This window comes from Delphinapterus leucas, chromosome 16 (genome assembly GCF_059928025.1).
Source record: "Delphinapterus leucas isolate spDelLeu-1000000601 "Yukka" chromosome 16, BTC_Dleu_Yukka2, whole genome shotgun sequence".
NCBI classification, from domain to species: Eukaryota; Metazoa; Chordata; class Mammalia; order Artiodactyla; family Monodontidae; genus Delphinapterus; species Delphinapterus leucas.
Genome location: NC_143144.1, coordinates 40,631,793 through 40,647,150, shown reverse-complemented (window position 1 = coordinate 40,647,150; position 15,358 = coordinate 40,631,793). Strand labels below are relative to the sequence as shown.

At 48.7% G+C, this 15,358-nt stretch overlaps 1 protein-coding gene across 5 annotated transcripts in view; it reads right to left on the bottom strand.

The window, feature by feature from the left end:
* The window catches only part of WDFY4 (WDFY family member 4), a 278,500-nt gene that overhangs the window by 82,500 nt on the left and 180,642 nt on the right, over nucleotides 1-15,358 (bottom strand). For all 5 annotated transcript variants that reach the window (XM_089897807.1, XM_089897809.1, XM_089897805.1 and 2 more), the window contains exons 43-44: nucleotides 12,690-12,853; nucleotides 811-959 (exon numbers count right to left, since the gene is read on the bottom strand). In XM_089897807.1, the coding sequence (XP_089753933.1) occupies nucleotides 811-959; nucleotides 12,690-12,853 (313 nt within the window). The remainder of the gene's footprint in view (nucleotides 1-810; nucleotides 960-12,689; nucleotides 12,854-15,358) is intronic.

Here is a 15,358-nt window from a genome sequence, read left to right as displayed (position 1 = left end):
TCTCCAAAAGTGATGAAAACATACAACTTGAGAACTGAACCTTTAGCAAAAGGGCAAACACAATCAATTTGGTTTTGAATGGCAGTACTTTATAAACACCAGAGAATTAATCAATAAGAACCGAATGAACCCAAGTAGACCGACTGCATTGGATCCTAAAGAAGAACCTCGGAATTTCCTGCCAAAGACCTCTGGTGTTAGTTGGTGTAAAAATGACTCTTCAGATTTCTACCCAAGTCTCACCCATCCTTCAAGACCCAGATCTTAGCCTACTTCCTCAAGTACCTGTCCCTCACCACACAAGCCCCATGCCATCTCTCCAAGCATGAACCGCGAAGAGTCCTCAAATAACATGTATTTTGTCCCTTGATGACAGTGTGTTCCAAACTCTTTCCAAAAGAACCTGTTTATGCTGCTGATTGCGCTCATGTGCCTTGCGGGCATGAAGGGACAGGGCCTGATGTCTTGCATAAGGATGAACAATCAAAGAAGTTGTTGAATGAGTAAGCTGATGGGACTGGATTCTATTACCCAAACAACCTAAGGACCTATGCCCTTTGTCCTGTGGTGCATTCCATAGCAGGAAAGCCCCAGGAGCTGCTGCATTGTTAACCGCTCCAGATTTTAGCTTTGGGGAACCACAGTCATGATGCCTATGCCTTAAGGTTCCTCTGTTTTATCTCGTGGCTCAGTTTCAGGCCCAAACTTGAGCCCATAGAAAGAACAAGGTGGGAGGCATAGGCATGGGGGTGGCTGAGAAGGCAGCTTGGGGCTTAGGGCAGAATCTGCTGGGAGGGGAGGGACACTCACTTGGATAAGCAGTGGCGGGTGCAGTAGACATCACCCACGGGAGAGAGTGTGAAGTTCTCGCAGATGTAGAAGTGCTGCTGGCCAAAGAGCAGGAGCCCTTCGCAGACCAGGTGACCCTGCACGATGACCAGGGAGTACTTCTGTGTCACCTGCAGGGAGAAAGTGCCAGAGTCAGGCCACGTGCAAAGGAAGCATGCCCATCTCCTTTTGGAGGGCAGGAGGGCAGTGGCCGGTCGCCCACCAGGCCCTTGGAGGTGAGAGTATCACCCTGTAAATGACAGAGCCACTGCCCCAGAGCTGCACTGCTCTTCACAGTCTAAGTTTCATTTCTATACCCAACACCCTGTTTCATTATTTCATCTACCCAAGGCCACCCCACCCCCACCGAGGCATGTGGATGAGTGTTTATTGCTGTGTTGAGCACGCTGGACTTTTTTTCCTCTCACTTTAAGCTCCTCTACAACTGTGCAAAACATTCCTCTGTAAACAAGGAGGAAAGTTTTCAAGGTCTAAGGCATCCCTCAGTTACAAAGGCGAAGGAGCTTGTCCAGAGGCCAGCTGGAAACTGGCTGAGCCAGGACTGGAACCGGGTCTGCCTAGAACCACAAGTGCAAGACTGGTACTGCTGTCTACAAGGCCAAGGCTGGTCCAAGGTGTGTGCAGAGGTGGCACGAGCTCCGCCCAGGTCTCGTCTTTCAGGCTCAAGCACGTTCTCTCAGCAGCTGAAGATGTTGACAGCTTTCCAGAATCCCTCAGCTAAAGAGAGTACCTGGCCAAAGGTCATGTCCTCATCCCAGTGGCCGTCCGTACCCAACGACTGGTCAGAGAAGGAAGGGCCAGACCTTTTGCCTCCACTCAGGTCAACTCTGAGCTCCCGTGCGATCAGCTGAGGCCTTGCTGAGTCTGCACTTCTCGCTGGGCCCAGTCCAATGACCCGCACTCCCAATGAACTTGCTGCACGCACATCTCTGCCTCAACGTTGGCTTTCTGGGGAGCCTGACCTGAGAGGGTGTCTTATGACCCAGAGTCTCGCATGAAGTAAGGACTAGGTGGGTCCTTACGTGGAAAAAAAATCTCCAAAGGAACGAGTGAGAGAATACATGAATTTTTAGATGTCGGGAGCCCAAATGGACCAGAGTAAGACCAAGACCAACATTTTCTCAGCGTAATTCTGTGCTGATTCCAGTTATCCAAAAGAGGACCTGATTTTTTTTTTTTACTACCTACTTTTTTTTTATAACCATTGTAAACATTTTACACATATTAACCAGTATAATCCTTACAGTTGGGCAAGGGTAGTTGTACTACTCTAATTTAGAGATGGAAAAAAAAGGGGTCCCAGAGATAAGAATCTCATCAAAGATGGGTAAGTGGCAGAGCCCAGCACTGAAGTTAAGCTCTGTGCTCACCTTTGGGAGCAATGATGATAGGGCTGCAGTGGTGAAGCCTGGAAAGCAGCCCTGGATACCACTTCTCACACTGCTGCATCAAACAGGATTAGTCAAAGTCAGGAACAAACAAGATAAACAAGAACCCTACAACCGTGGGACTTAAAATCCAGTGGGGGAAGACACATCAACTAATAAACTATCACAGACTGTGATATGTGTTGAGAGAAAAAAAAACAGGTTGATGATAATAAGGCAGAGAGAAACTTGGAGGGGACACTATTTTAGACAGACCCTGAGACTTGAAGGACGGAAATGGGCAGTCATGCAGAAGCTGGGAGAAGAAATTTCAGGGAACGGGAACATCCAGCTCAGAGCCTAGAGGCAGGAAGGGCAGGTTTGGGGAGTAGAAGAGAGGTCAGTGTGGCTGGTGAAGCTGCAAAGTAGGTGTGCTCAGATCCTGGGGGCCTTAGATGTCTTCATTTTCCTGTGAAGCCTCCCGTGTACATGTAAAAATAAAATCTGTACACATTTCTCCTGTCAATCTGTCTTCTGTCCACTGAATTCTCAGGCCTAGCTGGAGACTCTAAGAGGGTAGAGGAAAAGTTTTGCTTCTCCTGCGGTATGTTATACTGAAGAGACTCGGTGAATACACAGCATGTTTTGTACATATTCTCTTTTTTTACACAAGCCGCATATTCGTATAGTTACTGGTCTGTATCTAGTTTTCTCCCTTAATAGGCCATCTAGCAGACCCTTCCAAATCACTTCTTATAGAGTTGTCTCACTTTTATTAAACGGTGCAGGCCATTCCCTTGCATGGATGTACCACAACTTATTAGACCGACCCCCTATTGACTCAGGTTGTTTTCAAATGTTTTGACATCACAAGTGATGCTACAGTGACCAGCCTTATACACATGTCACTTGGGACACATGAGTAAATCTTTAGGTTGAATTCCTAGAAGTAGAACTGCAGGTCAAGGATGTGGACATTTTAAATTGTGATCTAGTGCCAGCCTGCCCTCCTGCAAGGTGACACTAATTTACACTCCCAGCAGCATTGCTGCAGGGTGTTTATGTCCCCTACGCCAAGCCATTGAAACGTTTTTCTTATGCCTTTGTATGGAGGATGCTTCGTCCTCACATTCACATGCTCACATGCGGGGCCCAAGCACAGTCCAGGCCTATGTACCTCCCAAACCTCTCCCCTCCCCGTGATGCCGCCCCCTCACCCAAACTCTGTGGTGCCAAGAGCAGGGGCTGCAGCATCTTTCCATGATCTCCTGATGTTTTCCCTTGGGGAGAATTAAGTAGCAACCAGAATAAACGAAACCACAAGAAAAATGTCTGGTGAGAGCTGGGTTTATAGCTTAAAAATGGATTCTGCTAGGAAAGAGTGGCATTCTAAAAACTGGAAAATGAATCCAAGTGAACTATTCCCTGCTCTTCCATTTAAATTAGCCCTGAGAGGGCTCCGCCCCCAAGTTTAATCATGATTAAGAATTCCCTCCTGCCATGATTCTATCACTTTAAAAAGAGTGGAACTTCAGCTTGATAAGTAGAATTTTTTAGGATCAGCTAGATGATATATTATCATTCCTGATGGGTGAATAACCAAGTACATGGCCACACCTGGTTCTGCGTATGATAAGGAACAGGTTGTCTGGAAATCCAAAACTGCCAGAGCTCAAGTTAGAGGGACAAGAGTTGGCTGGGACATTCTATGGAAGCCCACGCGGGCACATTCTCCTAGAGGCAGCCCTCAGTGTGCAAAAGGGGGAGGCCAACTGGAGGCTCCCTGAAGATTTTTTCCAGCATTGCTAGTCTGCAATTGAGTACAATGCTCTAATTTTATAGGTAGAAGAAGTGAGATTCAGAGCTGCCATGTGAAGTGCCCAGTAAGAGAGCTAACGTGTACATTCTCTTATACTTGTGCGAAAAATCTACTGCAAAGAAAGCTTCAACCGTGCTCACATGTGTCACGCTTCCCTTTCCATACGTCTGCTCACCTAGACTTCGTTATCAGTACATTCTGTTACAGTGGTGTATGGAATAAGTATTCTCTTATCTCAAAAAACAGTACAGATCGCTGAGAAAAAGTTAAGTATCAAAAAGGAGAGAGACTTTCAATTCCATTTGTGCTGGCTACCTATGAATTCGGGCATCTACTTTTTCTCTATTGATCACTTTTAGATGGAGCATTCAGTCACACTAGTAAGCAAAGAAGTGTATATTAAAATAAGGAGATATTATTTTTATATGTCAGTTTGGCAGATCTGAGAAGAAATATAACACTTGGATCTCTTGATGGCAGCTCGTATTTTCAGGTGGAGACAAGGAGCAGGGATGCCCCCTGCCTGCCTGCGTGTGCCACTTGCACAGCAAGTCTGCCAACAGCCAAGCCTCCACCCTTTCTCTGCTGGCTCAGGGGAGACCAAACGGAAAAGGACTGAAACTGCACCAGTATAATGTGAAAAGGATTACAAGTCCTGAAGTGTTCAAAGCGCAGTGTGTAGCATTAGCTGCATTTAGAATCTGCACTCAGTGACTGAAGTTGAAGCATGTTTCTAGCCGGGGCAGCTCCGTATATCGTAAAACCCAGACTTGTGGATCTCAGCGTTTATTTGAAAAGTGAGTATGTATGAGAATCACCCAGGCAGCTTGTTAAAGTTCATCTTCCCAGGTTACAGTCCCAGTTGTTCTGATTCAGCAAGTGCAGAATGGGCCCTGGAATTTGCATTTTAATAGGCAGCCCAGATGATTCTGATGCAGACAATCTGAAAACCATACTTAGACACTGATCCGTGGACACCAGCGAGGCTATGAAAGATGAGGTCCCATCACATGCAGGCACATTGCTATAACTCATCCATTTGCTCATGCTTTCATTTAATAGATACATATTGAATGTTTGGCCTGTGCCTCCACACAAACATAAAGGGAGGGAAAACACATCTTGTGGTGCGCATGGTCTAACAGGAAGGAGAGAAGCATACCAACTGTCCTGGGACAGCATGGGGTTGGGGGGAAACACAAGCATTCTCAGGGCACAGAGGAGAGTGCCTGGCCCAGACAGCATCTGGGGAGGGGCGGGCAGGTGACATCAGAGAAGTGGGTCCCAAGGAGATGACCCCAAGGCTGAGGCTGGGTGTTGAGATGATGAAAACAGAGGAGAAACTTGGCAAGGTACAAAGTCTTGAGCCAGTTGGACATGTTGAGAGATTATAAGTCGTTCTGTATAATTAGAGTAAAAAGGCAGGTGTGTGTGTGTGCGCACACTCGCGCACTCATGTAAGGGTAAGGGAAGCAAGTCCAGGGAAGCACAGGGCCAGCTCAGAGTGGCCCTGTGCACAAAGTATGCCAAAGAGAGTCTCAGAAGGTGTTCAGTAGGGATGACATGTGCAGCTCTGCATTCTAGAAAGTTACTCGTGGCGACTCACCCGGGGGGGAAGTTACTACGTGCAAAGGTTAACACAGTTCTTTGCCTTCTACAAATGACTTCAGCTAAAAATACCTAGGAAGGGCTTGATGCTGCTCCCTGCTGTTCAGAGCAAAATTATCTCCTTGTGAGCTGATTTCATTTCTAACAAGGTCAAACTAATATTTTACATTGAGTTTGTATAAAAAAGAATGTTTAGTTTTTCATGTAATTAAAAAGAACAGCAACAGTAAAAAAAACAACTCCCATGTGAGTTCTAACTCTGGACTGGGTCTGGAAGCACATTTTTTTAAGTGGAGACTCACTTCACTTCTGTGAGCAGCTCTGTGGAGGGGGGACACGGGACCGTCCCCAACCACGCAGTGGCTGACACAAGCCCACAGTTAACATACATTAAATAAACCACTCCTCATGTCAAATGGAGCTGTTTGCAGAGAAATGTGTTCATGGTTCTGGGAATCATTAATCAATGACGCAAAAGTAGCACAGAATAATTACCATCCCAGGTATCGCTAGAGGCGATCAGAGCTCCAATGTTCTCGCAAAGAAATGAGTTAAGCTGCTGCCATTCCGAGCTCCAGGTCTGCCTGCTTCCCCCAGAGGCCTCTGTGGGGACAAGCCATCCAGAAGTCTGGAAGGAGATGTGCCCCGGAGTCTCCTGGGCTGCATCGGCAAAGACCATGAAAGCAAGCGCTTCTGAGACGGCAGGGGAGGAGGAGCCAGGGCTCGCCACGGGCTGCCTGCCCACTTTACGTGATGGCCACTTGAAGGCAGGAGCTCCGGGCTTTCTGAGCCTGGGCGCACACCCATCACGTACACCCTGCTGTGGGTGTGCTTTCACTTAGAAAAAGCACAAGACCTAAAAGGTCTTATGGAGACTTCTTAATTAGGGGAATTCTCAGCTTACAACAATGCTTGCCTCAAAATGTTTCAACACAAGCAGAAAATATTAGTCTGGGGAAATGCAGAAAATAACCACCTACTCGCACACGCGCACACACACACACACACACACACACACACACACACACACACACCCCTGCCGTGGTCAAACCCTCTATATGTTTGCTTCAACACGTTCATGGTTCTAGGGTCAGTGCAACAATCCTCCCTTCCTCGACTTTCAGTTCCTGTCCTTGACAGTAAGTAGAATGACCAAGGATTAAGGAGCTGGGGCTAAGTCATGTGCAGGCAGGCAGGCAGGCAGGCTGGCACGTGCGTGTCACGCTATGTCCTGGCGGAGACGCCGTGCACGGTGAAGAACCTGGAGGCCTGCCTGCCTGAGACGGCATTAACCAGAACCTTTGCAGAGGAAGCAGAGGGGTCCTGGAGCCAACATGTCCAAGGCCAATACAGGAAGGTTGCTGAAGAATAGGGTGGTGGAGAGTTTATGTAACTTGCCCGACACAGTAGGCTAGGAGCTAGGAAAAAGAGGGAAAAACACACGAACTTGGAGTAAGACAGAGCTGAGATGAAATACGAGCAATTCCAGTTAGCAGCCTCTCTAGGCTTGGTTTTGCCATCTTTAAGTTGAAAATGATAAAGCCTCCTTCACAGGGCCCATGGTGAGACTCGATGAGATGTATGAAAAGCACCCAAAGCAAGTGCTCCAGACGTCCAGCTATTGACACTTCTGCCAATAATAGTGATAAACAAAGAGCAGAATGAGGCTCTCCATACAGCCTGAGCACTTGCCCTGTGCCAAGCTGCCCTCCTGGGCATGAATTGTTGGCATCTTCTTCCTTGGTGGTGGTGGATTTTCAAGGCAGCCAGGCCTGCTCTGCCACGCCTTACCTGCTCCCAGAGGGGCTCCCCCAATGAACAAGGTATGCCCAAGGCATGCCACCCCTCAGGCCAGTTCCCGAGGTTCTCGAGAGCAGACCCATGTCACTGCGGTGGGCAGGCTGCCCACGCCTGGAGCCCCTACATTGCGGCAAGGCACACTGGAGCGGCGGGCTCCCCATGGACGGTCCGTTGATAAAGCTGTGTTCTCCAGTTCAGCAGATCTTTCCAGAGCACAGATACTACGAGTCAGGGAAGGGAGAGACAAGAATAAATTCCAGCCTGTCCCTGCCTTTAAAGGCATCACAGGAAGACTCAAGAATAATTACAGAGCCGTGTGACGAGGAAGATGCTAGCAGCAGAGTGAGCAGAGGGCTGTGGGCGGCCCGTCGCTATGAGTGCTCTGGGGACGGACACATCAGCACAGGCTCACCCAGGAGGGGGCCTCTGGTCGCAGGGGAGTGGTGAGTGGGTGGGCATGAGGCTGCAATGATCTGGCTAGTAGAGGTGTGGGCAGTGGAGGGGGCCAGGTCACAGGGCCCGCTCCACAATGAGCTCTGCAGCCCAGACCCGACTCAGCCCACTCTTCCAGCCCGTGGATGTCCCTGAGTTCCCAGGCCTGCTTCCCTATGCTCCTCTCTGCCTCAGGCTTTAAATTCAGGGGACTCACCACACATCAGTCAAGGCCCCAAACCCAGCAACTTCCCTCTTTCCCACAAAATGCTGTATTTTGTAGTGGACATAGAACCCTAGATGGGCCCCATCCCAGCTGGTCAGGTTTCTCGTGGGCTCTACTCTGACCCTCTGTCACATCCTCCACCATCTCAGCAGGAAACAGACCCACTCAGACCTGGATTCTCCCATTTTGTCCAAGCTCAACACTTGCCCAACCTCCACAGTTCCTGGCTTCACAGGCTCCCAGGTGCATCCTGGAAGCCCTGGAAGCCGGCTGGGGCTGGGTTTAAACAGGAGCGTTTCCTCATTTGCACTGACAGACCCTTTCCCACTTCCTCAGGGCTATGGCTTAGGTACCAGGGTTCATACCCCACTCCTCCCTCCTTCTTGGAGAGAACAAATGCTAAGGTACCATTAAAAGAGCCACAATCACAGTGATAAGAGCAGATACAAGCCACCGAGAGCTCCTCTGTGCCGATTTGGGGCAAAGACACGCAGTGTAGGTGGGATTGGGACCAAGCTAGAGCCTCTGTCCACCTAGCCTCCTGTGAGCCTGTCCCCATGTGACCCTGGCCAGTCTCCTAGACCTGCTTCTTCAGGGAGCAGGTGTGTCTTGTTCCAGTGACCTTGTAGGAACTCAGGCTGAATTGGAAAAGAATCTCTCCCACAGTTTACCGTGAAGTCAGAGGCAACAAGCACAACCCAACGAAATGGATCAAAACAACTCATGCAAAGAACCAATGTCTTGATAATGTCAAGAATCGCCTGGCCTTGCCCTGCCCAGTCCCTTTGTGCCCCTCCCCCCAACCTCGTGTGGCCCCTCCCGGCAGGTAAGGGGACACCAAGCACTAAGATCCTGTCTCAGACCCTGCTGCGTTTCACATGCTCCTGTCTGCACAGCCTGGAGTCCCTGCCACCACAGTGAGCCACATGTGGCATTCTGACAGCTTCCTGCTGTGTGACATGGAGATCCAGAAGGACTGAAGTTTAAGTGCAAGGCAGGGGAAAACGAGAGAACAGCCGCTCTCTGCTCCTGACCTGCCTCTCAGAGGCTGGGAAAGTCAGTCACCTGTGGGCTTCAGGCTCTGGCTCCCCCAACAAGACCCCGGAGTGAAGTGTTGCTGGGTGGGACAGTTAGCAAAAATAAGACTCTCAGAGACCAGGACAAGTACCAAAGGCAAGAACCTGCTGCACAGGCCATGCTGGGACTAGCTCTGGCTGTGACTGTAAACTCCAGACCTTGCCCTCAGCCCAGCCCAGCGAGGACTGGAGCCACCTGGCTGGTCTTGGCAAACACATGGGAGTCAGGCCATCTGCAGAAGCCCTTCTTGGAAGGCGGGGCACGGATTAGGTGACATGTGGACCCTCAGTGATACCAGATGTGGCAGGCAGTATTTGGGTACAAAGATGTCCCCCAAGAGCCTCATCCCTGGTTATCCCATCATATACTAACCTAGGTGCTGCTTGAAGGGCTTGAAATTATTTTTCATTCCAGATGAAATTAAGGTTGCAAATCAGTGGACCTTAAAATAGGGAGATTATCCTGGGTTATCTGGTGGGTCCAGTTCCCATGAGACCTTAGCAGCAGAAGAGTTGGTGGGAGAGATTCAATGGAAGAGGGAGGCAGAGGGGAGATGAGGGGGAGGGATGAGGCAGAAGCAGCTCAGAGAGATCTGTAGTGTGAGAAGGCTACTGCAGCTGGCCTTGAAGATGCAGGAAGAGAGCCACAGGCAAGGCATGTGGGTGGCCTCTAGAAGCAGAGAACGACCTCTGGCTGACAGCCAGCCAAGAACCGGGAACTCAGTCCTACGGAAGCGTGGAACTGAATTCTGCCAACACCTGAATGAGCTTGGAAATGGCTTCATCCCTAGAGCCTCTAGAAAGAAATGCAGCCCTGCCAACACCTCGGTTTCAGCCCTGTGAGACTCTAAGCAGAGAACCAGCTGAGCCATGTTGTGCTCAGACTTTTGAGATAATAAATGCGTGCTGCTTTAAGTCACCAAGGTTTTGGTAATTTGTTATGGCAGCAGTATAAAATTAATACACCAAATAAAACCAAAGCATTGCCATTGCTCTCTTCTTATCAAAAGGATGAAAAGAGCCAATATGGAGACAATATATAACCCAGTATTTCTTTACCCTATCAGGAAAGTAGGAAGGGATGGCTGGGATTTGGCTTTAATCTGTTTAATATGCATCCATCATATCAGGATTTCTCACCTTGACACTATAGGCGTTTGGGACTGAACAATTATTTTCTGCTCTTCTGAGCATTGTAGGGTGTGAAGTAGCATCCCTGGCCTCTGCCCACTAGTTGCCAGTAGCAACCCCTCCCCATCAAGTCATGACAACTAAAAATGTCTCCAGGCATTGGCAAATGTCCCGGGGGGGGGGGGGGGCGCGCAGGGTAAAGCTGCCCCCTGCTGAGAATCACTGCTTTACATGATCCTTTAAGGGCATAAGGCAAAGAAACGTTTTAAGAGTAAGAAAGCATTGATCTCTTAGCTGTTTTCAATGGACTAGGCATTTACTAAATATCCATTTACCTATATGAACATATATGATATGTTCAGGCTGTTATCAGCTGTTAGTACTTGGCAGCTGGACGCTGTGGCTGTGTATACACACATACATAAATACATATGCTTATGTTACATATGTCATGTTTTATATCCATTTTTTAAACTTTCACACATTAGACTACACTACTTCCATAATCAAAATAAAATGAACGTGAATATAATAAATCTTCATTCATCGGTGTTTACTGAAAGGCTTCTCCAGGCATGCCTGAGGTTAGGCGCCTGGGGGTCCCTCCATGAAGGAGCATCAGCAGAGTGAGAGAGGCAGAAGGAGAAGTGGTGAAGGTTAGCCTGTATGTCAGGAGCAAGGGCAGGTGGCGATGCAGTGGGCAGTAGAGACAGGGATGAGGGAGAGACCAGCTCTCCAGGTTTCAGATTGGGGACCAGTCATGATGGGCTTTGGAGAGTCAGCTGCTAGGAGTCTAGCGTGCAGAGCACCACAGACAGACAAACCAGCATGAGCAAAGGCATGGTGGTGAGGTGTGATGGGGACTTGCAAATGTGCTCTCTGGCTGAAAGCTGTGGGTTCAGCATGTACAAGGACCTTGTTGTTCCAGAATTGTTTTGATTGAACTGCTAACCAAATCTGAAAGCAGCTAAACACTCGGCAGAAATTCTAGTCACCCATTTGGCCAATGCACTTCAAGCCAGCCCTTTTACCCAACCCCTGGAAGGAGTAAATCCCAGTTTGACACCTTCCAGGAGTCTCTGCAAAGAATCTTCCCCTGGAAAGGACATGCTTCGGTTTCTGCACGTTGCTCACACCCATCACAAGCTCTCGGAGCTTGTCACTTGCTCCTGGATACCCAGGCTGCTTACTCAGTGGCCCGTAGTTCAGCTCCACTCTCCTCCACCCTGCAGCCAGACTAGCCCTCAGCTCTCATGCATTCATCTCTGGGTAGCCCCTGCATGTCTTGCCAGCCCCGCCCTGCCTGCTCCTCTGTTTTGCTGGGGCATCTTCTTCACTTACATCCCATACAGAAGTTGATGGAAGAGACAGATGGAAGTCTACCCAGCCCTTAAACCACTCAACCTTTGGAAAGGGAAGAGAATTAGTCTTTAATGAGCCACCTCATGTGTGCTGGGCGCTATGCTAGTCACTTTGCTTCCATTATCCCATTTAAGCCTTATGAGAATTTTGTGAAATGGTTGCCGTGCACTCCATATTAAAGATGAGAATAACTAACTGAGGCTCACGAAGGTTAGGTAGCAGGCCATTTAATATGTGGCCAAGTTGGGGGTTTTAGCTCAGGTCCGTTTTACTTTAAGACATGTGCTTCATCTTCCATACTTTCTTAGACTTGTGTAAGAGGGCCCTTCCCTGTTCCTGTACTTCAGGGGGACCCTCTGACCCTCTTCCAGTCATACCCAGGGGACATGCATGCACGCCAAGAGCCTGGGCTCCCACAATCCAGCTCCAGGCATCCGCAACAATGGATTTCCCTGCTAACTGGTCCAGCCTGCCTCCTGGCTGTGCATACTGTATCTCCAGGTCCACCCTTCTGAGGGCTGAAGGTGCCACAAGTGTGCTTCCTCTAGGCCTGAGTGGTGGCCAAGGGGAGCTGGTTTCAAGGTGAGGAGTGTGGGGACATCTGGGACATATGGGTCAGGTGTCCAAACACATCCACCAGGGCCCCTCACTCAGGCATGGGATGGATCCCTCAAGTGGTCAGGCTGTGAGCAGGGGGCCAAGGTGCTGAACTACCAGAAGGTCAAGAATTCTAAATTTGAAACTGGCCCCCCAGGTTATTATAAAGGTCAATATAGGACATTAGAACATATTTCATTTAACACTTTATTAGCTTGATTTATATTTTCTAAACATTTTCATGCAAGATGTGTGGGCATTTGCACCCTTGCTCTGGGCCCATAAATTTAGGAGCATGCCGTCGCTTTTGCTCATTGATTTTTTTATGGTGAATGGAGATATCACCTCCCATGTGAGTGCAGAAAGCTTAGTTCTCTCATGTCTGATAATCTTTAAAGAATAATCATGATGGGCTGTGTTACCTTTTCATGATCAAGAAGCTCTTGTAAAATGACTTGTCTCTCCCGACACAGTTCCAAGAAATCTTCAGAGTGCAGGCTTTCATGTAAGGCGGGGAAGAAGGTCAGCCGGGTGCAGTCTACTGCCTCATCTCTCTCGCTCTCAGCTTCCTTTGGTGTCACTTCATCTGCAGCAGCAAAAAGGGACATGTGGTTCGTGCAGGAGCCACCTGGAGTCACGAGGGACAGTGCACAGCCTGGGCTCGAGTCCCTGGGAGGAACTGCAAGGTTTCAGGGCAGCCGTGAATGATGTGGATCCCAGCGTGTCCCTCACTGTTTCTGAAAGTGGACACACCCCTCTGACCCTATCATGTGGTGAACACACCTGCAGGTTGATTCACTCGGGAAGATGTACCCGGGCCTGGCTGCTCTGCAGCTCTCCAGTGACCACAGGGGATGTTTCAAATTCACCTTCGTTAATCAGTAAAGCAATTTCCTAGAGGGTCCCAGAGGGTCACCCAAGATTTGCTTTTTCTGAACTTCACTTTATTCACTTTTTGTTTTCTTTTTTTTTTTTTGGCCACACCAGGCGGCATGCCGGGATCTTAGTTCCCTGAGCAGGGATCAAACCCACGACCCCTGCAGTGCAAGTGCAGAGTCTTAACCTCTGGACCGCCAGGGAGGTCCCCTGTTCACTCTTTCAAGGGTGGGTGTTTTTTTCCCTAATTATGGAAATACTATCTTCTTAATGTAAAAAACTTGGAAAACCCATGAAATTGTGAGAAATTGAAAATGAGAAATAAAACAAGTATCACCCGTGCGCCCAGAGAGAGTGCTAATAACAACAGCTCTGTTTAGTGAGCACCTTCTCTGTGCTGGATATTTGAATGACATTTTTCATCCAGTCCTACCCAGGTTGTAGAGTCCATTCCATCCTCACTTTGCAAATGAAGAAACTGACAAAGGCTAATTATTTTGCTCAAGGTCATACGGCTACCAAGAGCTAGAGGCCGAATCTGAACCAAGTCCCTCTGAGTCCAGAGGCTGATCTTTTTATCTCTAGGCTGTTTGTCCTCCCTGGCCACGTCCTCTTTGTACATACACGTATAGGGACACACATGGCGTAATTTCTGGCATGGTAAGAATTACACTGAATTTACAGTTTTTCTTTTCTAACTGTTTTGCTCAAGATTACACCATGAGCACTTCCCATTCCATTAAAAGTTCTTAGAAAGCAACTTAAGGGGCTGTAATAATCTATTGTGTGACTCTTCCATAATTACCCAACTCACCTCTTCTTCTTTTTTTTTTTTTTTTTTTTGCGGTGCGCGGGCCCCACTGCTGTGGCCTCTCCCGTCGCGGAGCACAGGCTCCGGATGCGCAGGCCCAGCGACCATGGCCCACGGGCCCAGCCGCTCCGCGGCACGCGGGATCCTCCCAGACCGGGGCACGAACCCGTGTCCCCTGCATCGGCAGGCGGACTCTCATCCACTGCGCCACCAGGGAAGCCCCACCTCTTATTTTTTAGAGATACAACTAGTTTCTATTTCTACACTACCAAAATCCACTGTGCTGCAATCATTTGTGTGTACATCTAGACTTATTTCCAAAGGATGCGCCCCTGTGCATGTGCCTTTGGGTGCCAGCTAAGTACATACCTGTGTGGATCTCTAGATTTTTCTCCTCCACCCTGTCCTGGGTGTCCACCTGCGTGGAGCAGCACATGGCTGGAAGGTCAGGGTGCTACTGGACATCTTCTTTGTGGCAAGATGCTCATCTCTTTGACCTCCTCCCCACCTGGGAACCTCACACTTGGATGAATGTAAGTGCCTGCTGCTCACAGCAACATCCATCAGAGGCTTTTCCTCAGGCAGAGAAAACACTGTGTAGATATAGGCACCCAGGAAGGCATGGTGAAGAATCACAGCCCTTTCTTCTTTGACTGAGCTCCCTACTGGGAGTTGGGGGTCCATGCTGGAAACATGGAGGAGGCCTGGGATCATAGGTGACCAGAGGCCCTGCATATAGGGGACGAGGTGACTTTGCAGCCCATGGCCCTAGTCCACATAAAATCAAACACCTGCTTTCTGCCACTGTACCCTCTGCAGCCACCCATTTTGAGAGGGAGAGCAGGCAGATTCTCCTTCTGATCTTAGGGTTATGGGGCTTGGGATGGAAAGAAGAGAAGCCAAAATATGAGTGTTACACTGTCATCCCAAGTCCCAAGTGGGACTCCCCAAATCAACCTGGGGTCAGAGCTCAAGATCCTCACTTCTGGGCTTTGTTACTGCAGACTGACAAGACAGCAAGCTCCACGCAAAATCCGGTGCTAAGGCGCTAAATGAGACAAGTCTGATCAGCTCTAGGAAGTGGTCGCTTGGTTAAGGATATGATTGATATAAGCTGCAGCCTAGGATACAGTGAAACTCACAGACAGAGAGTGTCTGAAACAAAAGGCAGAGTCTTTGGTAGAAACACAAAATCTGAAATATAGTGTATGTGTCTGTGTGTGTGTTTGGTATGTATTTGATGTGTTTGGGCCAAAATGACCTCCGAAAATAAACTAGATTTTTAGCATATCAACTCAACCAAATTCCTCCATGAGTATTACACAAAGGGTAAGCATAAACATCAACAATGATTCAAAGGGCTTTTTTAAATTGGAGAAATAACAATGACCATCATATCTGTTA